Source organism: Lotus japonicus, chromosome 3 (genome assembly GCF_012489685.1).
Source record: "Lotus japonicus ecotype B-129 chromosome 3, LjGifu_v1.2".
Classification (NCBI taxonomy): domain Eukaryota; kingdom Viridiplantae; phylum Streptophyta; class Magnoliopsida; order Fabales; family Fabaceae; genus Lotus; species Lotus japonicus.
The window spans coordinates 67735040-67759501 of NC_080043.1; the positions used below are offsets into that span (position 1 = coordinate 67735040).

General features: G+C 32.5%; 1 protein-coding gene across 3 annotated transcripts; it reads left to right on the plus strand.

The window, feature by feature from the left end:
- The first annotated feature begins 16135 nt into the window (after positions 1-16135).
- On the plus strand, positions 16136-20850 carry LOC130745436 (pentatricopeptide repeat-containing protein At5g24830). Of its 3 annotated transcripts, none has more exons than XM_057597674.1 (6): positions 16136-16689; positions 17133-17214; positions 17312-17509; positions 17588-17815; positions 18664-20242; positions 20736-20850. In XM_057597674.1, the coding sequence occupies exons 3-5, from the start codon at positions 17352-17354 to the stop codon at positions 20087-20089; spliced, it is 1812 nt and encodes a 603-aa protein (XP_057453657.1). In that variant the 5' UTR covers positions 16136-16689; positions 17133-17214; positions 17312-17351; the 3' UTR covers positions 20090-20242; positions 20736-20850. The 3 variants fall into 3 exon arrangements, with proteins under 3 accessions (XP_057453657.1, XP_057453658.1, XP_057453659.1); XM_057597675.1 differs by having other exon boundaries at positions 16137-16689; positions 17609-17815; XM_057597676.1 differs by having other exon boundaries at positions 16137-16689; positions 17621-17815.
- The last annotated feature ends 3612 nt before the right edge of the window (positions 20851-24462 follow it).

Genomic DNA, 24462 nt, shown 5'->3' on the forward strand with positions numbered 1-24462 from the left:
CCACCAAAGTGGGCCACATTGCTACATAATTTCCACATGTTTGCATTCTATTGGTTGTTATCATTGAATTTCCAAATGTCTAATTTTGATTGGTCTATATTGTTCACTCAATAAAAATAGGAAATGAAAATATTAAGAGAAATGATTTAATCATCCAAATCAATCCTCCAAAACAATCTTCCGAAATCTATGTTTGACATGTGGCCACTATTGATTTTTTAAGTTGTTAATTAATTGTGACGGCTTTTAGTTTTTAAAGTTTTTCCAATCTACTATTTTTAAGTTTTACAACCCAGTACCTTTATTTTCACTGTAGTTTACATTTCTTTTTAAGTTTTATGATTAAAATAAATTATTAACATAAATAGAATAAAAAAACATTAATTTTTGTGAAATTATTTCTAACGTTATACTAGCATTACTTATTTATAGACATTTGAAATTATTTAATTGATTTTTCCACATGAATAACTATACTTTTATTTTAATTAAAATTAAAATTAAAATGTAAGGTAATCATTGGTAGTATAATTGAGTTTTAGTGTTCAAACAAAATCTAGCACAACTGATAGATAGCTGAACTACTTAAGTATATAGTTCAGAATTTGATCCTTAAACGATACGTATGAAAAATAATTTATTTAATGAGCCCCACTCATTTAACGTATTCTCAGAACCTTAGAGATACTTTGAGAAATAAATTGAGTGTTAGTGTAAAATATTCTTACACTATAAAAATTAAACTATTTAATCAATTATTCATTAAATAAAAAATTAATATTCAAATGTTTTTAGTATTTTTACGTTATAATTACTTAAATTACTAAAAAGAAATAGAACTAAGAAAGAAAGAAAGTGGCATTTGATTTTTTTAACTTAAACATTCAAGGCGTATATTTGGTAAAAGAAAAAAACTCAAAAGCAAATTAGTTGATATTAGTTTGTATCTTGAACCAAGAATTCTACAAGGCTCATTAACGCTTTTTCGGAGATAATTCGACTCATTGTTTCGGAGGATATAACAATCCTCAAATATTAAATTATGGAGATGACGCCTAATAATGTGTTGGGCTTTAGCATTAGCATATAATATACTAAACAATATACTTCGGTATTATAGTTAACATACAGTTTGAAAACATAGTTAGTTTTTTTCAAATATATTGGGGGAAATACCATATTAATTTTCTTTTTAGATTCAAATTTAAGTCAAATTAGTTATTGTTTCAAATCAGCATCAATATGCTTTTCTCCTGTAACAAAAAAAAATCAACATCAATATTTTTGAATTTTGAATTTTTCAACAATATTCAAAACAAATAAGAATTTCCTATTTTAGATATCCAAAATTAATTAATAGACTTAATTAAAATTTTCAAATTCAAAATCAGAATTCAATATTTACTTTAAATTTTAATATTTTCAAATCAAATCTTGTGGGTCATATTGCAACTTAAATGCCACATGTTTTAATCTTCTTGGTTGTTACAATGATTTTCCAAATGTTTAAATTTGATTGGTTTATATTAATGCATTTTCATTGATACATATTAATGACTCAATAAATAAAGAAATTAATTTGTTTCTTGACTTCTTATTCCAAACTTACCCTTTTCAACATAATAACCGTATGAACAAATCTTTTCGTTTAAAAAATAACATAAAATAAACAAACCATACTTTTCAATTTCAAACAAAAAATCAAACGTGACTTCCTTTTCAATTGCTGTTTATTTTTAATAATTTAAATAATCACTAATCTTAAATATAATTAACGTTAAAAACATTAAATATAATTGAATACTAATGTTTTATTTATCCGACGAGTGTTAATTATAATGGTAAAAAGTCGATGTTTGAACTCTTAGTTGAAAGTTCGATTCATAAGAAATCTACTCTTCGGAGATCTTTGACATTCACCACATCAGGATTGAAATTGAGAGAACAGTTTAACACAAAAAAAATATTTGATGAAAGTTAAAAGTCTCTCCAAGATACATAAATATTTGAGATTAATAACTCTTTAATAATTATAGTTAATTATATTTGTCAGATAAATTTATAAATATCTAAAAATTGTAGATTTAGAATTTCTAAATTGAAATGATGAGTAATTTTTATGATTTATAAAATTGATCTCATAATTTTAATTTAGGTGTGATGAAAGTTAAAAGTCTCTCCTAGATACATAAATATTTGAGATTAATAACTATTTAAATTATTAAAAATAAATAAACATCATTCAGGAGCAAAGAAAGTCACGTACTCCCAAGAAAGTAATAATGTTTGTTGACACTCTTATGAGGTTGAAGGGGTAAGTTTGGAAAAATAAAAAAAGAATTAATTGTATCAGTTATATCGTGATCCAAGGAAAAAAATAGCAATGCCAGTTGTAAACAAAATAAAGCTTTCGGAGGATGATTCGGAATGTTACTTTGGAGGATATATCACATCTCTTTGAATCCAAAAACTTTGTTTAAATTTCAAATTTCAAAAAAAAAAATTATTGATGAGTCAAAGAATGATGCTTCGCTTCCTATGTTCAGTTTCTCACGGCTCTGAACTTCGATCTCTTCTACTGTCCTCGAAGAAAGAAGGATCGAGAGAGAGAGAGAGAGAGAGAGAGAGAGAGAGAGAGAGAGAGAGGGGAAGGGAGAATATGGGTGAAGATCACGAGAGAGAGAGAGAGAGGGTTGATCGTGCATCATGTCCCTTCTCTTCTATTTTCGACCCTTTTGGTCGTGGGTTTACAGTCTCACTGCTATTTCTTCTACATATTTGATTTCAGAAGCCTGCCTTTTTCGCAATTGACATTGCCTTAAGAATCGTACTACACTAATCGTCTTGGCGAGAGGGTCAGTGGCGGGGGGCCTGTGACGTGTTTGAGTTGACGGAGTGGACATCGTCTATGTGATTTTTGTTAATGAATCAATCAATTGAGGTTGTGGAAGAGAAAACTGTATGGAATCAATCACAGCCTTAAAATATGTATTTGAATTTTGTTATTTAATAATGATGTTCTCCAGGAAGCCTAAATCTTAATTTATGATCTGGTAAGCCAACTAATGAAGTCAGAAGATCAAAAAGAGCAATTGGTTTCTCTCAACTTCTAATCAAACACATTGTTTGCATAACATATGCTTGGAATAGTCATACTTCCAATGAGGAGATCATGAAGAATTACATAGACACGGCATCTGACAGGGAACTAGATACAACTGATGCCTCTATAAATCTTTCGAAGTATTATGTTCATTTGGAGAATTCTATATCTTCTGCACATAGTTTTATGATTCAACCTATTTCATGCCTCTACGAATCTTTCAAAGTAATATTATCATTTAGAACATAGGTCATAATTAGTATAACGAAAGCTTTATTTGTCAACGGGCATTTCATCTCTTGCAGTAGCTACAAGAGGTGTTTTGTGTCCTGCTTAGTTAAGGGTGGGTGCACTAAATTCTTTCCAAAGAAATTTTAAAACACCACCACTATTGATGAAGAAGGCTACCCGCAGTATAGAAGAAGGCAAACAGGGATTATAATCAAGAAAAAATACATTGAAATTGATAATAAGTATGTTATTTATTACAGTAGTAATATGCATTGTGAATACAGTGAATTGATACCAATTTGAAATAACATAACTTCGTGAAAAAGTGAAAGATAACTCAGATATGTTATTTATTAGAATTGTAATCTGCATGTGGCATGTTCTAGATTGCAGGTATGTTGTGCCTTACAATCTCACTCTCTGTATGAGGTATCAAGCTCACATTAATGTGGAGTAATGTAACAAGTCCAATGCTATAAAATATTGGTTTAAATATATCAACAAAGGCGCAAAACGAGAAATGCTTGAATTTTTAAATAAGGACAACGATGCTCAAGCGAAAGAGGCAGGGGACGAGGTAAAGCAATATTATGATTGTCGTTATTTTTCTCTGTGTGAGGTAGCTTGGAGAACATTTGGCTTTACCATACGCAAACGATGGCCGTTGGTGCAAAAACAAAAATTTCATCTTCCAAATGAATAGACGTTGGAGATGTTCTTGAAAAGAGTGGTACAAAATCCACAATTTTTATGGCTTGGTTTGCAGCTAATGACAAATACCGGGACGAGCATAATCTAATATATGCTGAATTTCCCAGTAGATTTGTTAATTATGAAAAAGATAGAATCTGGAAACCAAGAAAGAGATGTTTTTAACTTGGCAGACTACAGTATATCGCTTCAGGCATTGGAGAATTATATTACTCCCTCCGTCCCTAATTATAAACTAAAGTTGAAACTTTTGTTTTGTCACTAAATATAAGCTAAAGTTGTAAAAGCTAATATTTATTTCCATATGTATCCTTGCATTTATTGGTAGTGGAGCACTATTAGTAGTATAATGATTAAAAAGTGTTATCTTAAATAAGGGTAGACATGAAAAGTTGTATCTTTTTTTTAAAAACCAATGCATCAATTAAGACTTTCTTAATAAGCGTGATTTTTACAACTTTAGCTTATAATTAGGGACGGAGGGAGTACATGAGAATCCTACTAACTATGAAAAAGGGTTTTACATCATATAGATGTATCAGAGCGGTAAAGCGAATAACATATGATACTTTTAAGTAAGCATGCGATCAATTGGGGTTGCTAACAGATGGCAAAGAATATATAGATGCAATTAAAAAAGCAGTGGCGGAACTTGGGTGAAAATCTTGAAGGGGCTAACATAAATTTAACTATATAAATTAAAAACATTTTATATATAACAGGGAAAAAATGTCATTGAGAATGAGAGTAATTTAGCCCAGGTACATAATTAGGTACATGATTAATAAGCTACAAATACACTGTGTTGTTCTTTGTAAACTTCAAATACATAAAACAATTTATGAAAAAACTCCCCAAAGATTGTTGCTAGAGCCCATCTTGATGCATTCGTGTAGTAGAAATGTAAGAAAATGTTTTGGTGGTGAAAATTCAGTAAGTTGTTTTTATAGAAAATACATCAAAAAAATTATAATCTACTATTAGATTAAAGTAGTCTTAAAAAATAAACAAGTCATTCATGTTATTTTAGACAAGAAAAAACTAATAGAGTTCGATGGCACTGCACCACTAACTTCGTTGATAAGTTTCGAGTTTGGATGATGATGAACTTGTGAACCTGTTCACAGAATCATAGTGGAGATGAGTCTTAAAAGGACAAAGCTTAAAGATATTTTTTTAAGGAAATGTTTTGTTCATATTTAACCACCTTCATTTCTCCATGAGATATTTAGATAAATAAGAAGTGACGAGAGAGAAATAAGTATATAAATGACGTAGTAAAAAAAAGATAAAAAATTAAGTAGAAATGAGATGAAAGAGATATTGAGTTGTGAATATATTAAATTTTTTTTTATTAACTATGTTCATCTTTTGTAAAGCTTTTTGGTAAAGTTTCCTCTGTTTTTAACGTTCTAATTCAACTCTTACATACAACACATACTCATGTAATATTAAATTTAGAGACTATATTATGTTTTCTATATATATAAATGAATTTTGCAAAATTTTTGAGGGAGCTACAACTCCTCTATGTCATATCAAAGGTCTGCCACTGTAAAGAAGTCTCTGTTTTAGCTTCCAGAGAACAAATGAGGAAACTCTTTGCAAGAATGTTAATGATGATTTCAATCTCAAAAAACCTAATGACGTTTGGGACGTATGTTGGCTTCTCTTATCAGAAGACATTCTACACCATAGAAGAAAAACATTTCATAATCCAGGTATGTGGGTTTTCAAGTTATATTATTAAGATTTGAAATGTTGCTCTAATAATATAATTATTTCTTGGATTTAATTTAAATAAAATTCAAAAGATTAGAAAATCATGTTGCGCATGAAAATCATGCAAAGTGTGTGAACAACATTAGTTATATTCGATACAGGTAAAAAACATTAGATAATCTTCCTTCTCGACTGCAGAATTATGAATCGCAAATGCTGATTTGAAAAATTTATGTATCATTGAAATTGAGAAGTTGCTCCAAAGAAATGGTAGATCATTAAATGATTACTCATCTTTGTCATCTCCAGAATATGATGAAGTACTGGAATTTGACAATAGATTTATTGTCGATAACCTAAACTATGACAAAGATGCATTAAAGGTACAATATGAAGAGTTGCTTAGTATGCTTACACCTGAGCAAAAGTCTTTATATGAGAGGGTTGTCAAATATGTGCCGTCAAACTCAAGAGACTTCTACTTTTTAAATGGCTATGGTGGAACTGGAAAGACTTTTGTGTTGGAACACTTTATCCTCCTCACTTAGATTCAAAGGATTAATTCCAGTGGCATGGCATCATTATTCTTCCTTGGAGGCAAAACAACTCATTCTAAATTTTGCATTCCATTAGATGCTACTAAGACCTCAACATGCAATATAAAGTAGAGAATTCTACAAGCAAAGCTTCTGCTTGAAACAAGCTTTATTATATGGGATGAAGCTCCAATGTTGAAAAAGTTTTGTTTCGAAGCTCTAAACGATACACTCCGAGATTTAATGAGGTTGAAAAATGAAGACAACGTACATAAACCTTTTGGAGGAAAATTAGTAATACTTGGAGGTGATTTTAGACAAATACTACCTATAATAACTAAAGGAAGTAGACAAGGAGTTGTGGAAGCTACTATACACTCTTCATCATTGTGGAAGCATTGCAAAGTTATGAAATTGTCCAAGAACATGCGACTAACCGCAGTTGAGACGGCTAATGAAGCAAAAGAAATCAAAGAGTTTGCAGATTGATTTCTTAAAATTGGAAATGGCGATCATCTTGATTCCGGAGCAGGAGAGTCTGATGTTCAAATACTGCCGGATCTGCTTATCACAATTAGTCCTGACTCATTAATTGAATTGATTAAATATACATATCCTGACCTTCCGCACAAAATGAAAGACCCGCAATTCTTTGAAGATAGAGCAATACTGGCTCATACATTGGAGGTTGTTGAAATGATAAACACTTACATGCTTAGCATGATAGCTGCACCAAAACGTGAATATATGAGCTCCTACTCTGCCTTGCGATCTGATGAGGACTCTGAAATCCGAGGTGAGTGGTTTACCACATAATTTTTGAATGATACTAAAAGTTCAGGAATCCCTAACCACAAATTATTATTGAAAGTTGGTACTTCAATCATGCTTTTGAGAAATATAAACCAAGCAGCAGATTTATGCAATGGAACCAGTTAATTATGGATGAAATTGGTGAACGTGTTATTGGTGCAACTGTTATCACGGGAACAAATGCTAATGAAAAAGTGCACATTTCAAAATGGACTTGGTTCCTTATGATTCCAAATTTCCAATTAAATGCAGAAGAAGACAATTTTCAATTGCAGTATGTTTTGCGATGACCATAAACAAAAGCCAAAGACAAACACTATCTCAGATTGGGATCTTCCTTTCGAGGCCCGTTTTCGCTCATGGTCAATTATATGTAGCTCTCTGTAGAGTACGCTCAAGAAAGAGTCTTAAAACTTTGTATGTTGGATGAGTCGGACATACAACAGACCAGTACTGAAAATGTAGTGCTTAAGGAATTTTTTAGAAATGTTTGATGTATACAACACAATTTTATTTATTTATTCCATTTTTCTCTTCATATGTTATTACACGGTTAACTTATACACGATTGAATTATTTATAATTTAAAAGTTACATATATATGAAAACTAATTTATTTATTAAAAAATTCTATCATAAAATTTCGTGCAGTGCACGGGTCATCGCACTAGTTTTATATGTTGTTTTTGTTTCTAATTAGCATGTGTTTGCTTATAGTTCGGATATTTCTCATTTGGTAGAAGCACTGTCATTTGTATTTTTGAGAAGGTAGGTATAATTTATCCATGTTGTTCATTTTTTTCCAGGTAGTTCTTTCTTTGTTTGAAATTTATTTCGCTGGTTCTGATTTTTAATTTCACTAACCTTAATTTATATTTTTAATATGACTTGTCTATAGGGCACCCATAATTCATGCCAAATCATGAAATACATGTATGTAGTGACATTTTCTTTCTTTTGTTTTACAGAATTCAATTACAATTGATGAAGACCTTCTAATAAATAGCACCAAGCTAGAAATCAGATCCTAATATTCCAATAAAAGCTTTGATTGCTGAGACTAGAAATCAATTCGAGGTTTCTGTTACATATAGAAAGACTTAAATGGAAAAACAAAAAGCAATTGGACAATTATTTGGTGGTTGGGAAAAATCGTACAGTCTTCTACCGAGATGGATAAATGATGTTCAACACTTTGTACCTAGTACAGTTGTTAGTTGTGATACTTATCAATCAATTGTAGAAGATATGTGAGATACTTCTAGCATGATCCTTAATCGAGTTTTTTGGTCATTAAAGTCATCCATTGAAGACTTTCAGTATTGCAAACCCATTATTTAGGTGGATGAGACATTTCTAACAGGGAATACTATGGCACATTATTAGTTGTAGTGACTCAAGATGGAAATCGTGACATCTTTCCAATCACGTTTGCAATTGTTGAAAGAGAGACAAAATAAGCTTGGATGTGGCTTTTATACAACTTACGCATGCTTGTTACACCACAACCGAATCTTTGTGTGATATTTGAGAGAGGAAAATGGTTGTTAGCAGCTTTGCAAGATCAGGGAGTCGGGTGGCTTCAGCATAATGCACAATCAGTGTTTTGCATTCGACACATTGCTAGTAACTTAAACAAACGATTTAAAAATGTAGAGCTAAAGAAAAGATGTCATTAATATGGGTAAGTAGTTTTTAGTTTTTGTGCGAATAGACTCTGACTTTGTGAATACATACCTTATATTTTGAATGTTTTTTTACAGGATTTGAGGTGAGACAACCAAGATTTGAAGAAAAGCTAACTGTACTAAGACCAAAGAATCCACAAGATGTAGAGTGGTTAGATAATATTCCAAAGGAAAAATGGACTCAAGCTTATGATGGAGGGAAAAGATATGGCACATGACTAGGAATCTTGCTGAGTGCATGAATTATGTATTAAAAGGAGCTCGAGCATTGCCTATAACGACCTTGGTGAGGACAAAATTTTACAGGATCAATTCAATGTTTGAAGAGAGAGGATTCAAAATACTCAACATGATTCAAGCAAGACATGAGTACTGCGAAGATGTATCTGCAATGCTGCATAAGAACCGACAAAAAGCTACTTCTCATCATGTTCGAAGATTCAGCAGGGATTCAGGGGAGTTTGAAGTGGAAGAACTTGTGAACCCAAATGTTCGTAGACGTGCAATGGTATGCACTGTTAAGTTAAATGAGCAGTGGTGTGATTGTGGAGCGTTTCAAGCATTTGGGATCCCTTGTTTGCGTATTACAGTATGAATTTTAGTCTGTTTGTTAACCATGTGTACAGACTATACTACATCCACAAGGCTTACAAACATGAGTTTCACCTTGTTGGGGATGAAGAGTATTGACCATATTACTTAGTTCCCAATTGCATGCCAAATCCTCAACTTTGGCGAGATTTTGTAGGTAGACCAAAGACTTCTCGCATCCATAATGAAATGGACACAAGTGTTCCTCGTAGAGCAAAAAAAAATGCAGTTTCTATCGATCTGAAGTACATAACCGAAGTCATTGTCTGTATAAGCAAACTAGTAATTAGTGTTTGGTTTGTTTAGTGTAATTTTAATTATGTGTGTTAGTGTAATTTCAATTATGTGTATCCGTGTAATCCGTGTAATTTCAATTATTTATCTATGTCACTGCCATTAAACTGCTAACACTATTTTTTTAGTTCCTAGACGAGTTCAATTAGAGAATCAAAATAATAGAAAATAATTAAGAGATACTAATTTCTAGTTCTTAGCATGTAGACTTTTAAGAAAGCTTAAAACATCATCGTTGGGAAAAAATTAGGATTTGCAAAATGTAATTTTTTTTAATTAATCATGGTATATAAAAGATCTTAATGTAAGATGTTTGTGTCAATTCAACTTACTATGACGTGCCATAATGCAAAATATAAAAGATCTTAAAATATGAATTTTTTTATTTTCAACTCAACTTCTACAGGAAGAGAAGCAATACAAGATGTTTGTACCATCACTCAATGTGCAATAATGCATAAGAAGAATAGAAATAATGCAAGGAGTCTATGACATGTTCAGATCATGATGCACGTAATCTTTGAAGAGAAATAAAAATGTAAGGAATCTATGACATGTTAAGATCATAATGCATGCAAGCTTTGAAGAGAAATAACAATGCAAGGAATCTAGATATTGTTCAAACTATAACTTTGAATGACCATTACATTGGTGGATTAGGAAACACGATTCTTATTTTGCTCAATTTCTTTATCTTCTTACGCATGGCCATAGTTCAATTGGTTCATATATCTCATCCTCAAAAGCACAATGACCATGATATTTTAAGACATTAAAAACATAATTGACCAACGTATAAATCAATTAATAATAATAATGCCAAGTTTTAAATGCATAGCCATGAAACAGTGAAAATCAAGTTGCATGTGTCCATTTGCATGAATGACCATTGCATGTCAACTTTTGCATGAATGACCATTGCATATGTCCTTTTGCATGAATGACCATTACATGCCTCTTCCATCAAAGCCAAAAGGTAATATGGCAAGAATCTTGTGAATTATTTCAAAGTGAATAGCAAGAATATATATTAGTCTTCAAGAATATCATGACCATTGCATTCAGACCAAAGCTTTTTTTAATTAGCAAGAATATATGTAAGCTACTCGTATAGTTACTCAATCTCTCTTGTCTTGCAATTCCACTTAAAGTACCTACTAGTCTTCTTCCTCAATCTCCATTGTCTTGCATTTTTCCTACTTCTTTAGAAGCTACTCTTATCTTATAAAATATGGAACCTGGCCCTGTAGATGGATCATTATTGCACCATCAATATTCACATGTATCAAATTCAATATGGGATACAAAGAAAGGTTTGTCAGGATAAGACATCGTCGCTTTAGTGAGTTACATTACAATCTAGATGGTCGTGTAATGCACTTAATAACCTTGGCATGTTTTGGTTTGGCCAGTTCTATTGAAGATGTCAATATTGATCATCACTTGATAAATGCACTAGTTGAGAGGAGGAGGTCTGAGACCCATACCTTTCATTTTCCTTATGGTGAGGCAAGTGTTACATTACAAGATGTCTGCTTGCAACTTAGCCTTCCCATAGAGGGCCAGGTAGTTATTGGGTTTCACATTGCTGATTGGGATAAGAAGTGTCAAGAACTGTTAGGTCTCGTTTCTGATGATGATAACTGTAAAGAGAATTTGGTGAAAACTAGTTGGTTAGAAAGCAAATTTGCAACACTTCCAGCTAATCCTACTGATGTTATCCTCGAACAACATGCTCGGGCCCACATCATGATACTAATTGGTACTCTTTTGTTACCAGACACATCAGGGTCTCGAGTCCACTTGCTGCATCTTCTACTTTTAGCAGATTTATCATATGTTCGCCAATACAGTTGAAGTTCAACAGTCTTGGCTTGCTTATTCAGAGGTTTGGATCGAGCTAGTATTTCAACTACAAGCGACATCGGAAGATGCATAATATTGCTTCAATCATGGGCATGAGATCGCATTCCACGTATTGCACCACATATAGATAAGAGATTGGTTAAGGACGTGTCTCTAAATGAATTCTTCCCTCTCTTACGAAGGTTATTACCATCAGCTCTACTTGTTATTGAGTAACACTATTTTTTACAAAAAACTATACTCTATTTACATATAAGTTTGCTTATGTATCAGGTGGGGTCATCCCCTATGTGCAACCAACATCTCAAACCATGCTGTGAAGATCTATAGAACCATGTTTGATCGAATGAGCATAAATGAGGTTTGTGATTCAATTTAAAGTTGTACTAATGTTTTATTTGTTAATAATTTGTAATAATGTTTTAAAATTGTATAAACAGTTCACATGGACACCATATGATGCACCTAAAATAAGGAGGATGATCAACGATTTTTGGGTGTCTGATATCATATATGCAAATGAAATGGTACCACTCATATGCTATGTCATTGTGGAGTGACACCCAGTCGATAGGGTGATGAGACAGTTTGGATTTAAACAAGGCGTTCTGGATCCCCGCGAGATTTAGGCAAATTCCACAACATGGATTTTCGTGGAAAAAATGAATTTGATTACGGTGACTATCATCGTGCTTTTATTTTAGAATGGAACAATTGAAATAATACACTGATTCACGGGTAGCCATATACCAGTTTGGAACATGAAAACTAGGAATATATGAAGTGGTATATCGCACACACCCGTCGATACATATCTTGTGAGGGGGGTCATTTTAGCACTTTCTACAGTTGCGATATGTTTATATTGGCCATTTTATAAATGTTAATGTCTTATAACATTTGACTGTATTTTTGAGTTTTTAGTGTTTATATTCAGCATAAATTTGCGCGTTCAGTCATAAATGCCATCAGATCATCCAATGCCTTCAATTTTCCTGCTCAAACAATCCAAGACATTAGGGAACAAGCCCTCTCCTTTTCAAGAACTTTACAATTGATGAGTCCATCACCTTATGCAGCAAATGATGAGGAAGCTGGATCCCCATCGACATGTGCCACTCAAACACAACACTAATCACCACCACCATCTCCCACTCAAACACAACATGATTCACCTATGCATGGAGTTCAGTATGAAGGAGAAAGTTATAGTTTTCAGCCTCAAGTGCCTTCACAGTTTGACCCAAGATCATTAATGTTTGCGACATCATTCGCCACCCCTCAGTCTGCATTTCAGATGCCATCGTATTCGTATCCAATGCCATATATCATACTCGATGTCATCACACCCGACGCCATCGTATCAGTCGCCATCATACCCGACACAATCATATCAATCCCCAACAATCACAACATTTCCACAACGAGATAATGATGCTTATCGTCTTGTGCTTCCAACCGAAAATGAAGGAAATGAAAATCAAGTGGTGGAAAAACCTCAAAGGCATCGACCCTAACATGTGCGGAATCTATTGCTGCTCGACTCCACAACAAAAATAACTTTCTCTTGAATATATATATATATATATATATATTATGTAAAGCACACTTGAACTTTTGCATTGATTACTTTACATTTGTATTAAATACATTAGATAATTAAAAAAAAAAAACGCCTGTAAAAAAAACAAAACTAAAAAAAAACAAAACTAAAAAAAACAAAACTAAAAAAAACAATATCTACATTATTATTCATTATATTAATTAATAATTGTTAAAGTTTTCAATTTCCCATATTTTAAAATAATTTTTACTATCGATTAAATTTTAGTTATTAATTATAACTTGAGGACAAATTTTCAAAGATAATAATAATTTAAATTGACTACCTTTACATTAATAAAAATATATAGTAAAAACAACTTTTACATTTATAACGAATTGTAAAAAAATTCAAATTCTTATATGTTAAAATTAAAATTATTTAATTATTAATCATAAGCTGATGAATTTTAAAAATTAACCAATAAAACTTATTACTACTTTTTACGTATAAATAACAAATTAAATACTAAAGTTAGATATCATGTTAATAAGTTTATATATATATATATATATATATATATATAACAGAATATTTGACTTGAGTTCTACATTACTGGCAAGATTAATTAATTTTTATTTTATTTTCATTTCAATTGATTATCAACCTGAGGTTGAAAAAAATAAAAGATAGAAAAATAGCACAAACTAATATCTTTAAAATAAAATAAATATGTTAGATATTGAAATTAATTAATGGTTGAATGCTTTTTATAAATATATATTTTGAAATTTACTTTTAAAATATGAAATGATTTTGTATGTTGTTTAAATTAACTATAATGTAGTTGCGTGTTATTTTAAAAAATAATTTTAAATTTACTTGTGATTTGTCTTAATAATGATAGTAATAATTTATTGATGAATATTTTATGTTATTTACTTTATTAACTATTAATTGTCAACTTTTCAGTTTCTTATACAAAAGAATAATTTATGAAGTAGTTTTTAACAATAAACTATCAATCATAAATTGAGGGGAAAAATAAAAAATAAATTTATAGGTAGAAAATATTAATAACTTAAATTAAATAATAGTCTAGATAAAATTTATTAATGAACACTCTAGAAAAATAGTTAAAAAATTAAATAAATGTCTCTATAAGATATTTACTATTAAATATATCGATCGCATGCGTGTATTATTTGAAAAAATACTTTCACATTTTTTTGTGTGACCTATTACATAGTAGTAAAAATATATTCTTAAGTTTTCTTATGTTATTAATAAGATTTTCCTTTTCAAAAAAAAATTAGAGTTATTGGTCAAACTAGTCCCTGAGTTCGTAAGCGAGTTTGATTTTAGTCCATCTGAAAGAAAAATTACTTTTAGTGGCGTTTTTTTATTATTAACCCAAAAATTTATTAAATTTCAGTAATAACATTTACTGACATAAAGATAACTCTAATACAAACAATTTAATGCACAAAAAACTGTAATACTCTCTATTTAGAAGTCTAAACACAATAATTTTTCTATTATATTTATATTGAAGAAATATTTTAATATTTATTATTTATATAATTACTCTATAGTAATTTTCATGTCATATTAAAAAATATTGTAAATAAACCCGTGCAACGCACGAGTATATTATCTAGTTAAATTATGTAATGCATGTGTTTATCTTTAAATATTGGTTCAAATATTTATGATCATAGTGTTTCAAAAGTGAGTGATGACACAAAATTGTGTGTGAGTATCAATTGATTATTTACCATTTTAATTGCTAATTTTTTTTTTAAAAAAAACCAACCAACAACGATTAAAAAAAAACCAAAAAAGTAAAAAACACCAACATATACTATGTTGGCGATTGTTAGAAAAAAAAAAAAAAACACCAACCTGGTTGGCGATTTAGTTACAAAACGAAAAAAAAGTAAAACGCCAATGCTATTGTCGAATCTATAAAATAAAATAAAAAATAGAATCGCCGCTGTTAGAGGCGATTTATATTAGATTGGTAAATAAAAAAAAAGTACCTCAAAGGTGTAATTTTGTTACAAAACTATACTACTTGGGTACAAAAGTCTCGCAGAAGTATGCAGGGTGTTCGTTGACCAAGGTAGCTCGACAATCATCCTCTTCAACATCTGTTTTTGAAGAATGAGCTGAAAAAGATCCGATTCTTTCGCCTAGGATTGGTTAGAGTTCAAAGGAGAACACATTAATCCCCTTGGAAATATATTATAAGACTCAATTGAGATTTAAATTCGCCATTTTTCATCTCTCACTACAAGAAATAAGAGTTGGTAAATGTGGCAAAGTTTTACGCTATAAAGAATCCTTATTTCATGGTATTATTCTAGAGTTTATGTGTCAACGTGAAGGTTTTACGAGTTGAAATGGTACATGAAGAGAGTCAATTTACGAGTCTTAGTTTCCTGGTGAGAATTTCAAGCTGACCTGGTTTTATTTCCATGATAAATGTTGGACCCAAATACAATTTGAGAAGCTTGGGGAGGGGAGGCGGAGGTTGAAGAAGTCATCGAAAAATGGTGGAGCCCTAGAGGTACTGTTAGGGTTTGAGGAATAGAATGAGAAACAGGAAGAAAATGAAGAGAAAATACCAAAACTGATTTGGAAAAATGTGCAGGGATCTAAACTATGCAAAAGTTCATGTACACAGCTAGAGTTGTTACTTTGGATTCCAATCTCAATTGACCATAGAGTACCATGTGGCATAGGTTTTCTAGAAGAAAACCTTATTTTCATATATATATAGATATAGATATAGATATAGATATAGATAGTTATATCATATTCTAGAAATTAAGTAGTATTTCATGCTCCAAATTTTTATGCATATTAGCAATGTTTAGAAAATCATACCAGTCATTGAGGTATCGATTCAAGTTTCAATCCAATCGGGGTTGAATAGAACTTGGTTGAACAAATAGTAATTAAATATTTCAAAAATGATTTTTCCCATTTATATCACGTCCTAATCCTAACATGTCCCAGCTTCTAATTTTTAGTCAGGTAACACGAAAAAACGACGTCGTTGGCAGTACAGCACTATTTCCCTAGCCAGAGCACTTGTTGTCCACTGCGTTTGGTGCAAGCGCTTCGTCTAATTTTTTTCCGGCGAAGGTGCGCGTTTTTCCGATCATTAACTGCACGGTGATTGGAGTTTTGAGATTCATTCATACATTTTTCTCCTTTTTTTCTTTTTGATTTAGAATAAAAAAATAAAAATACTTTTAACACAAAACTGTGCTCTTTGAAAAACTGCAATTTCTTTTTTCTTCTTATCCTCAAATCGAGTTCCGGAAAATAATAAATGAGGGTGAAGAATAACTACAAAATATGCTGCACCTTGATGCGGTTTCCCTAGGGTTTGTTTTGCCTCCGCCGCCAATCAAATCGCGCAAACCAACCGCCCCTCACCACCGCCAACCGTCGTAATCCTCGCCGCCGATCCAAACCTTGTCCCTCCTCCGCCTCAGCCTTCAGTTTCCGGCCTCCACCGTGCAATCTCGTCGATCTTCTGCCACATAGCAGCTGAGGGTTATGCAAATGTTCGTTTAGGTATATACATTTTTGTTTATGTTTGCAATTTTCTGTTATTTCAACTTAATTTGTAGGTGGATGAAATGATTTTTTATAAATAATTTATAAGCTGATTTATTGATCCGAATATGGATTGGGCTGAATCCCCCACTGTTAAAAAGAATATGGATTAGATGCCAAACTTGAATACAGAGAGTTTGATGATTTTGTCTCATATTGGATGATGCACATTTCTGCTTTTCTGTGATTGTATGCAGTAGAGAGGCTTGTAGACTTGTTATATATATATTCAGGGATATATGTCTTGTAATGATTATAATTTCATGATGAATGATGCTGATAGATGATATAGTCGCGATGTCTTTTTCTTCCTATCGTTGCCCCTCTCCCTCTTTTCTTATCTGCGATTAACGTTTGCTTGCCATTGTTTGGTTCTGACTTAATTGCTCTCGGTTTGGAAGGTTCCTGTTGCTAGGTGAAGGAGGACGCCGAGGGATACGAGGAGGAGGTCCATCTTCTCAACCATAAGCTCACAATTGGGAGGTAGGCGGGAGGAGATGCCAATTTTGAAGCTTTTAATATAGTTATTGTCTTCACTATTTTTTATACTGTTTGCTTTGTTTTTTCAAATAATTGTCAGATGGCTTCAACTTCTATCTGAGATAACTTGGGTAAGCTGGATGGCAATGAGTGCAAGTTTATATGTTACCTGCGGTGAAACACATTTGTTTCCTTCGCATAATGTTTTTCAAAGATTCTTGAATTCTGCCATTCAGTCCATCCAGCAATGTGTTGCTCAAATTTTCGGCTCCGAACACGATATTATCGAACATGCCAGGTAATTTTCCCACTTGACTAAATTATGTTACATTACATCTTTTTCGAGTTTGAAACTGAGATGTCTTTTCTGGAATAGTGTTGGTGATACTGGGCTTAGTTTTTGTGGTAGGATTTGCTGGGAAGAAGATATGGGGCTCTCATCTACTAATTATCTAATGTCAGCTATTGGGAGAAATTGCCAACTAAACTCCAAAGATTGTTCGTCCTATGACATGAGTTCTGGTCATGAGAAGGGCCAGCATGCTGTTTTCAATGCGTTGGATAATATGCTAAAGGGTAGTTTAGAGCGTCTGAAGATGATGAGGTTAGCCTTGATGTCATAAAATTTCAATTAATTAGTATCCTTTGTATGGCATGTCATTTTTCAAATTTAAAACTAGTATAGAATAAATATTTGAGATATAAAATATGTGAAGAGATATGTATGAAATGTGGAAATCAAACTATTTTTCATGAAGAAAATTCTGAAAGTAAATTACGTGAACAAAAAAGCACCATCATTTGTGTCTATTAATTTGATCTGGTGTATCAGAATTTTAATTTGTAACTCCAAGAAAGTTGACATTGACAATTGAAAAATTCCCATGGTTGATTAAATTTTAGTGGAATAAAAATATGTATGAAAAGAAGAGATATCTGATATAGAATGAGTCATGTTGTGCAGTCAGGAGGAGATTAAATTAGGATAAATCTTGCGTTAGACACATTTAAGAGTGATGTCTCATTTAATATATATGGGTTGATTTCTTTCAACGAGTCAAGTTTGAACAAATTTATGCTAAGAATTATTGCAGAAATATGTTTCTATTTGGTTTACAGTGGCACTTTGTAATTACTAGTGAAGAAAAAAAATGGAAACAGAAAGCATTTTCATATGCCAAATGTTCCAACCCTGAATGATGTTCTGTTTTATTTTTTGAGCGGTCAGATAAAACCTTGTTTGCATCCCATTCTACTCTATATTTTGGCTCTAATGTCCAATTTTGCAAGTTTTTGGTAGAGAAATTTTATCTGACAATATTATTGAATAACCATTGGCATGCATGTATGTACATTTGCTTTTTGTTTCTATATGTTTGTATTAGTTCTCAGAAGAATGATGCCACTGATTCCAGAACAAATGACTATTGGGTTTTACATGAAATATTGCAGGGAAAATATATCTTTGGTAAAGATAGGTCTTCGTGGATATGCATGTGAGTATAGCTACACTGAACATGCAGCCACTGTTAGGTTGTTGTGCTTGGAAGGTAAGTTGGAAGCAGCTATACGGCTTCAGAGAATAATGGTGCAGAAAGGTTTTCTTCCTGACGTCTTTACCCACAACCATATTGTAAATGGGTTGTGCAAAGTTGGCCTTATGGAGAAAGCGCATGATTGGCTTGTTAGAGAGATGCTGGAATTTGGTCCTCTTCCCAACCTTGTCACTTACAACACTTTAATTAAGGGCTATTGTACTGTTAATAGTGTAGATAAAGCTTTGTATCTGTACTCCAGCATGGCAGATACTGGTATTCAGCCAAACAGGGTCACTTGTAACATACTGGTACATGCATTGTGTGAGAATGGTCATCTGAAGGAAGCTAAAAAGATGCTTGAAGAAATACTAAATGATGATAAGGACATACCTGATTTAGTTACCTCTACTGTATTTATGGATCACTACTTTAAAAATAGAGAATTTATTCAGGCTTTCAGTCTTTGGAACGAGATGCGTCAAAATTCTATGGAAGTAGATGTTGTTGCTTATAATGTTCTTATCAATGGATTATGCAAGAATCAACTGATGAATCTTGCATATGGATATGCATGTGAGATGCTTAAGAAAGGTGTACTTCCTGATGCTTTTACATATAATATCCTTATCGGTGCTCTTTGGAAGGAAGGGAAAACTAGAGAAGCTTGCTATATTCTTGGAGTTATGTCTAAGATGGGAATTGTGCCAGATGAAATTTCATACAAGGTTATGATTCGAGGCCTTTGTTTTGATAGAGATATTGTTAGAGCAAAAGAGTTGCTTTGGTGTATGTTGAACAATTTAATGGTGCCCAAGCCTATAGTATGGAACCTAATAATTGACTTGTATGGAAGATGTAAAGATGTCAGTAATGCCATTTTGACAAGAGATCTGATGCTGAAATTCGGTGTTCACCCAAATGTCTTTACTTATAATGCTTTAATTCTTGCACACGTGAAGAGTGGAAATATCTATAGGGCTTACTCTCTGAAGGAAGAAATGCTTACAAAAGGTCTCTTTCCTGATGTGGTTACTTATAATTTGTTGATTGGTGCTGCTTGTAACTTACGAAGTCATGATTTTGCGCTTCAGTTACGTCGTGAGATGGTTCAAAAAGGGCACAGACCAGATTTAATAAGTTATACTGAACTTGTTAGGGAGTCCTGTATTAGAGGCAACACGAAAGAGGCAGAAGAGCGTTATGCGAAAATACTGAAATCTGGTTTAATGAATGATCATGTTCCAGTGCAGATTCTTTTTAATATGTACTGCAAATTGAAGGAACCAGTCAAGGCATTTAACTTATTTCAAGACTGGTTGGAAAGTAAACGGGATAGTTAACCTTACTAATCCAGTATTATGCTTGTTGTGACTTCAGACATCACAGAGCAAGCCATGTTTCCTTGAAAGCTACTCTTCACTTTTATGAAATTCAGACTTTCATTTAAATGTTGGTTGTTTTCAGGCTGTGGCTCATGATAACAAACACTCCAGGTACATGATGACATTTTCTATAACAATATTTGCTTTCAGTGAAATAATTGTGTTCTAACTATTGCTAAATTTGTACCTAAAATCTTAAAATAGATTGTGTTACATTTTGCTAAATTGTTTGGTTCTGAGCAAATTGCATTTATGGAGGTTGTACGACATAATTGATCCTAGTGGGGGCACAATAGAGAACACCAACTAGTAATATAAACTTCCATGTTTTGATTTTCATCGTTTATAAAATCTGCCTTGTCATAATATCTTTTTTGGTTTGGAAATTTCTTTTTGCCAAAATGAAATTTGTGCTTCTGTTACTTGATGAGTTTTTTTTTTGTTTGGTCCAACGTAGTTATGCTTCCGGACACAATTCTCTGTTCTGTATTTTGGATTATAATGTTAAACAATTTAGTGGCTTGGTGTGAAAGGTATCCTGTATTCTAGGGTCATTGTTTTTAACGATTTCAGTTTGCTAGTTACTTGTTCGTTCTGTTTGCAGTGACTTGTAGGTCCTTTTAATGGGATGCAGCATTCTTCCCAACTTCAGAAGATGTTATCAGCAGATAAAAGTGGAAGTATAAAATGAGTTTAAGGTTCAGTATGCTTCTTCTCAGGTTGGGTTTTAAAACTTACTATTCTTTTATTGCAACAATTTTTTTAAAACATTTAATCACATAATTAATTATTATATGGAGGGAAGATGAAAAGACACCAATAGGATTCTAGAGTTCCGCATAATCAGTTGACTCGGAGGTTGCGTGCTCTTTGATAATACTGCTTTTCTTTTTCTTCTGACTGTTATATATTCACATTGCTGCTCTCATTCTCCTTATGCTTCTACATCTTTTTTTTGGTACTGTAATTTCATCTCACCATGCACCCATGTATTGCCTTCTCTTGCAGACAAAATGCCACCTGTCCCTCTCCATGTGTGCTTCCTGTTATGGTTGTTGTATCATGTCACTGCCTATCAGAGGAGGCGACTTCCTGGAGAGAACCATGAACACAACAGCAGGGAGATACTACCGTAAATACAATCCTATCCAATAACAGGTTCTGGGGCAAAGAAGCATCCTTAAAGAGGAGTCCTAATGCATTCAGACACGAAATGTCATTGAGCACACTACTGAGAAGGTTAGCTTCCTTGTTTTTGGCTAAACCTTTATAACAAACCATCATTAGTTTATCCACTCTACCGTTACTTCTGCAGCTGTTTATCTGTTTATTGGTCTATTTAAGTTCTAAGCTCTACCAGATCTTTTACAATTCTTGGGCTCTGCATCAATGATGACAGTAACCCAGGTCTTTAATTGGAATATATTGATGCTACATACCTTTCTTGGCGCTAATTTCCTGTATTAAACATACAACATATATAATTGACCAGAGATGACTGAATTTGCAAATTCAATTGTCAAATCAATCTTCTTCTTAAAAAGGCAAAGAAAGGTTTGCCAGTGCTTGCTTCATTTCTGTATTAGAGTCTTTATTTTATTTTTATATATTCATATTTGTATAATTCCTAATTGTGATGATCATTATACATTTAATATTCTTTAGGAGCATTTGGAAGAAGTGCTGCATCTTTTTGTGGAGGTTACCATTTTTATGCTACCTGCACAAATAGTCAAATTGAGTCGACTTTGCCTGACCAAAAACCTGAGGAATTAAAGGCACTGCTACTCTGGCTCATAATGTTGAATGGCTCAGACAGCAGCTTTAGGTGGGTGTGCTAATTTTTTTTATTGTTTGCACGTGTTTGTTAAGCTGCGGCGGGTTTAGCTACTAGAATTGCTTGTAATTTTTCTTGGTTGATAAATAATAGGGCGCAACTGAAATGTAGCTTTATCTCGGTAGAGTCCTTTCCTTGATGAAATGCTTAAATTATTTACATTGCCCCCTCTCAAATTAAAGTAATGTATAATGTAGATAACCTTATTATGAACTTTTCCTCCCTCTGTATGATTCTCAACATTATTGACATTTAATTTTGAATACCGTATTAACTGTGGAACCTGTGAAGATGAAAATTTTGAGTGAAAGGGTTACTGTTGATGTGATGACTCTGAAAGTTTAGAGAGGAAAACTGTTCATGGGAAGCTTCTTTGTAGTTCTTCACCATTGCCATGATAATTGTTTATGCTAAAAAGGTAGTATAAGGTTTTATAGATTTCATCTGTGAGGAGAAAACATGGAATTTTTGAGAATTAACAAGAAGTTATTTGCGGCAGCAAGGGATTGGTACCCGGTGGCAGTGACCACCTATTCTTCAACTACATCCTAGCTATGATGGGAATGATTAATGACGCACTTGGAGGGATTAAGGTTAACTGTTGTAGGGCTTTTGCTTTTGTTTTGATGTATTTTCAGCCTGCTAAAAAGATGTCCAAATAAATTCCATATTAGTAGATTTACTGCGTTTTTACTGCTCGTTAGAACTGGCTAGACTCGCTTAAAGTTGCTTAAAGCTACTCACAATAGCTCAAGTTCTTACGTGATTATTGCGGTTCTTGACAGTCACATTTTCCAAACCTGAACTTGAAACTGCCTTTAGGCCCAGTTTGGAAGAGCTTATTTGAGTTTATCTGACAGCATAAACTCTTATGCCAGTGTTTGGGAGGGCTTATGCAAACAACTTATGGTTTGTCATAAGCTATTTTCAGCTTATTTTCATAAGCTACTCAGGATAGCTTATGAAAAACAGCTTATTCTTATATACAACTTATTTTTAATTTATTTCAATAAATTTTTAAGAATAGCTTATGTCATAAGCGCTTATGGTCATAAGCGCTTAATTAAGCTGTTTTTCCAAGCGGGTTATTATATTTCAGTAGCTTTTTCTGAGTTCCAACTCATGTTAATATCTTTCTTACTTTTATGGTACTTTTGTAAACAAGTAGTACATCTTTTATCTCCATGATACCTCAGTATTATTATAAATTTCCTTTAGAGTCTACAAAATACGAAATTGAATGTAAAGACCAAAATTTAATTCATTTAAAATGTAAAGTCTAGCACTCCAAAAATACTCCTAAAAATTCAATTCATCCTAAAAAGTGAAGTCATGAGTATAAACATGTAATTTTTATTCCAAGCTAAAAACCTTTTTGTTAAAATTAGTTTTTAGTTTGGTTGTGTTTTTGGCTTTTTATAATTTTGTATTTATTTATTAACTATTTAATTTTTTTATTAAATGTATTAGTGTATTTTCATTTATATATGTGGGGCGGAGACTAACTCCTATCCTTGTTCCTAAATTTGTCTTGAGGAGATTTTTATCCTTGTCCTTATCCCTAGAAAAAAAATCCCCAAACTGGTCCCTAAATTGAGCAATCCCCGCAATGATCTCCAGATGCATGTGAAAACCGCCATCTCTAGATAAATCAATATTTTGGAACGGAGGAAATACAACATCTGTTCCATAAAGATTGTTGTTTAAGGTTATGACATAAAGTAAGATGACAATTATTAATACTAGTATTTGACTAAAATACCATTGTTTATTCTTTTCTAGTAATCAGAAATAATAAATATTCCAATAGATAAAGAAGAGTTGTGGTTGATCAATATAAAATGCAATAGGTGAGATAAATTTTAATTAATGAGATTATAGATGGAAAGCAATGGGAAAAATTAGGGGTGTAAGTGGGTATCGTCCAATCCGTGAACTCGACCAAATCGAACCAAACCAAACACATTATGATGGGTTGGATTGGATCATTGGTTCGTTTTAGATTTTGTTTACTGCATGCGTACACCATCGGTTTGGGCACCAAAGTCGATGATCGAATATCCAATGAATCCGAACCAACCTAATGGTATCAGAGCAATTTTTTTTTTACCATTCAGTCCAAAGAACACCCACCCATTACACAATGTTTGTTTAAGTTAATGACACAAGTTACTTTGAGTTTAATATTATGTAGTCTATTTATATTTGTAGTGGACATGTTGGTTTTGGTTTGTTTATGTTGGAGATATAGATTATTGAATGTTTTGTTCTCTTGAAGATGTTGAATTATTGCAGTTTCTATAAGGGTTGGGTGGGATGAAGGGTGAATGGTGAAGGGTTCGAACCCTGATGATGACTAATTTACTAACATTACTAACAACTAACAACTAACATTTGTCTAAAAAGTACCAAGACCATTGCGAACAGAATGAAATTGATCTTGCATAATTTAATTTGTGAGGCTCAGAGTGCGTTTGTCACAGGAAGGTTAATC

Bases quoted from the DNA above. Each gene is read 5' to 3' on its own strand.
- LOC130745436 (XM_057597674.1), top strand. From the start codon at position 17,352: ATGGCAATGAGTGCAAGTTTATATGTTACCTGCGGTGAAACACATTTG. The intron at 17,510-17,587 runs GTAATTTTCCCA...TTTCTGGAATAG, and splicing joins GATATTATCGAACATGCCAG to TGTTGGTGATACTGGGCTTA. The intron at 17,816-18,663 runs GTTAGCCTTGAT...GAAATATTGCAG, and splicing joins GAGCGTCTGAAGATGATGAG to GGAAAATATATCTTTGGTAA.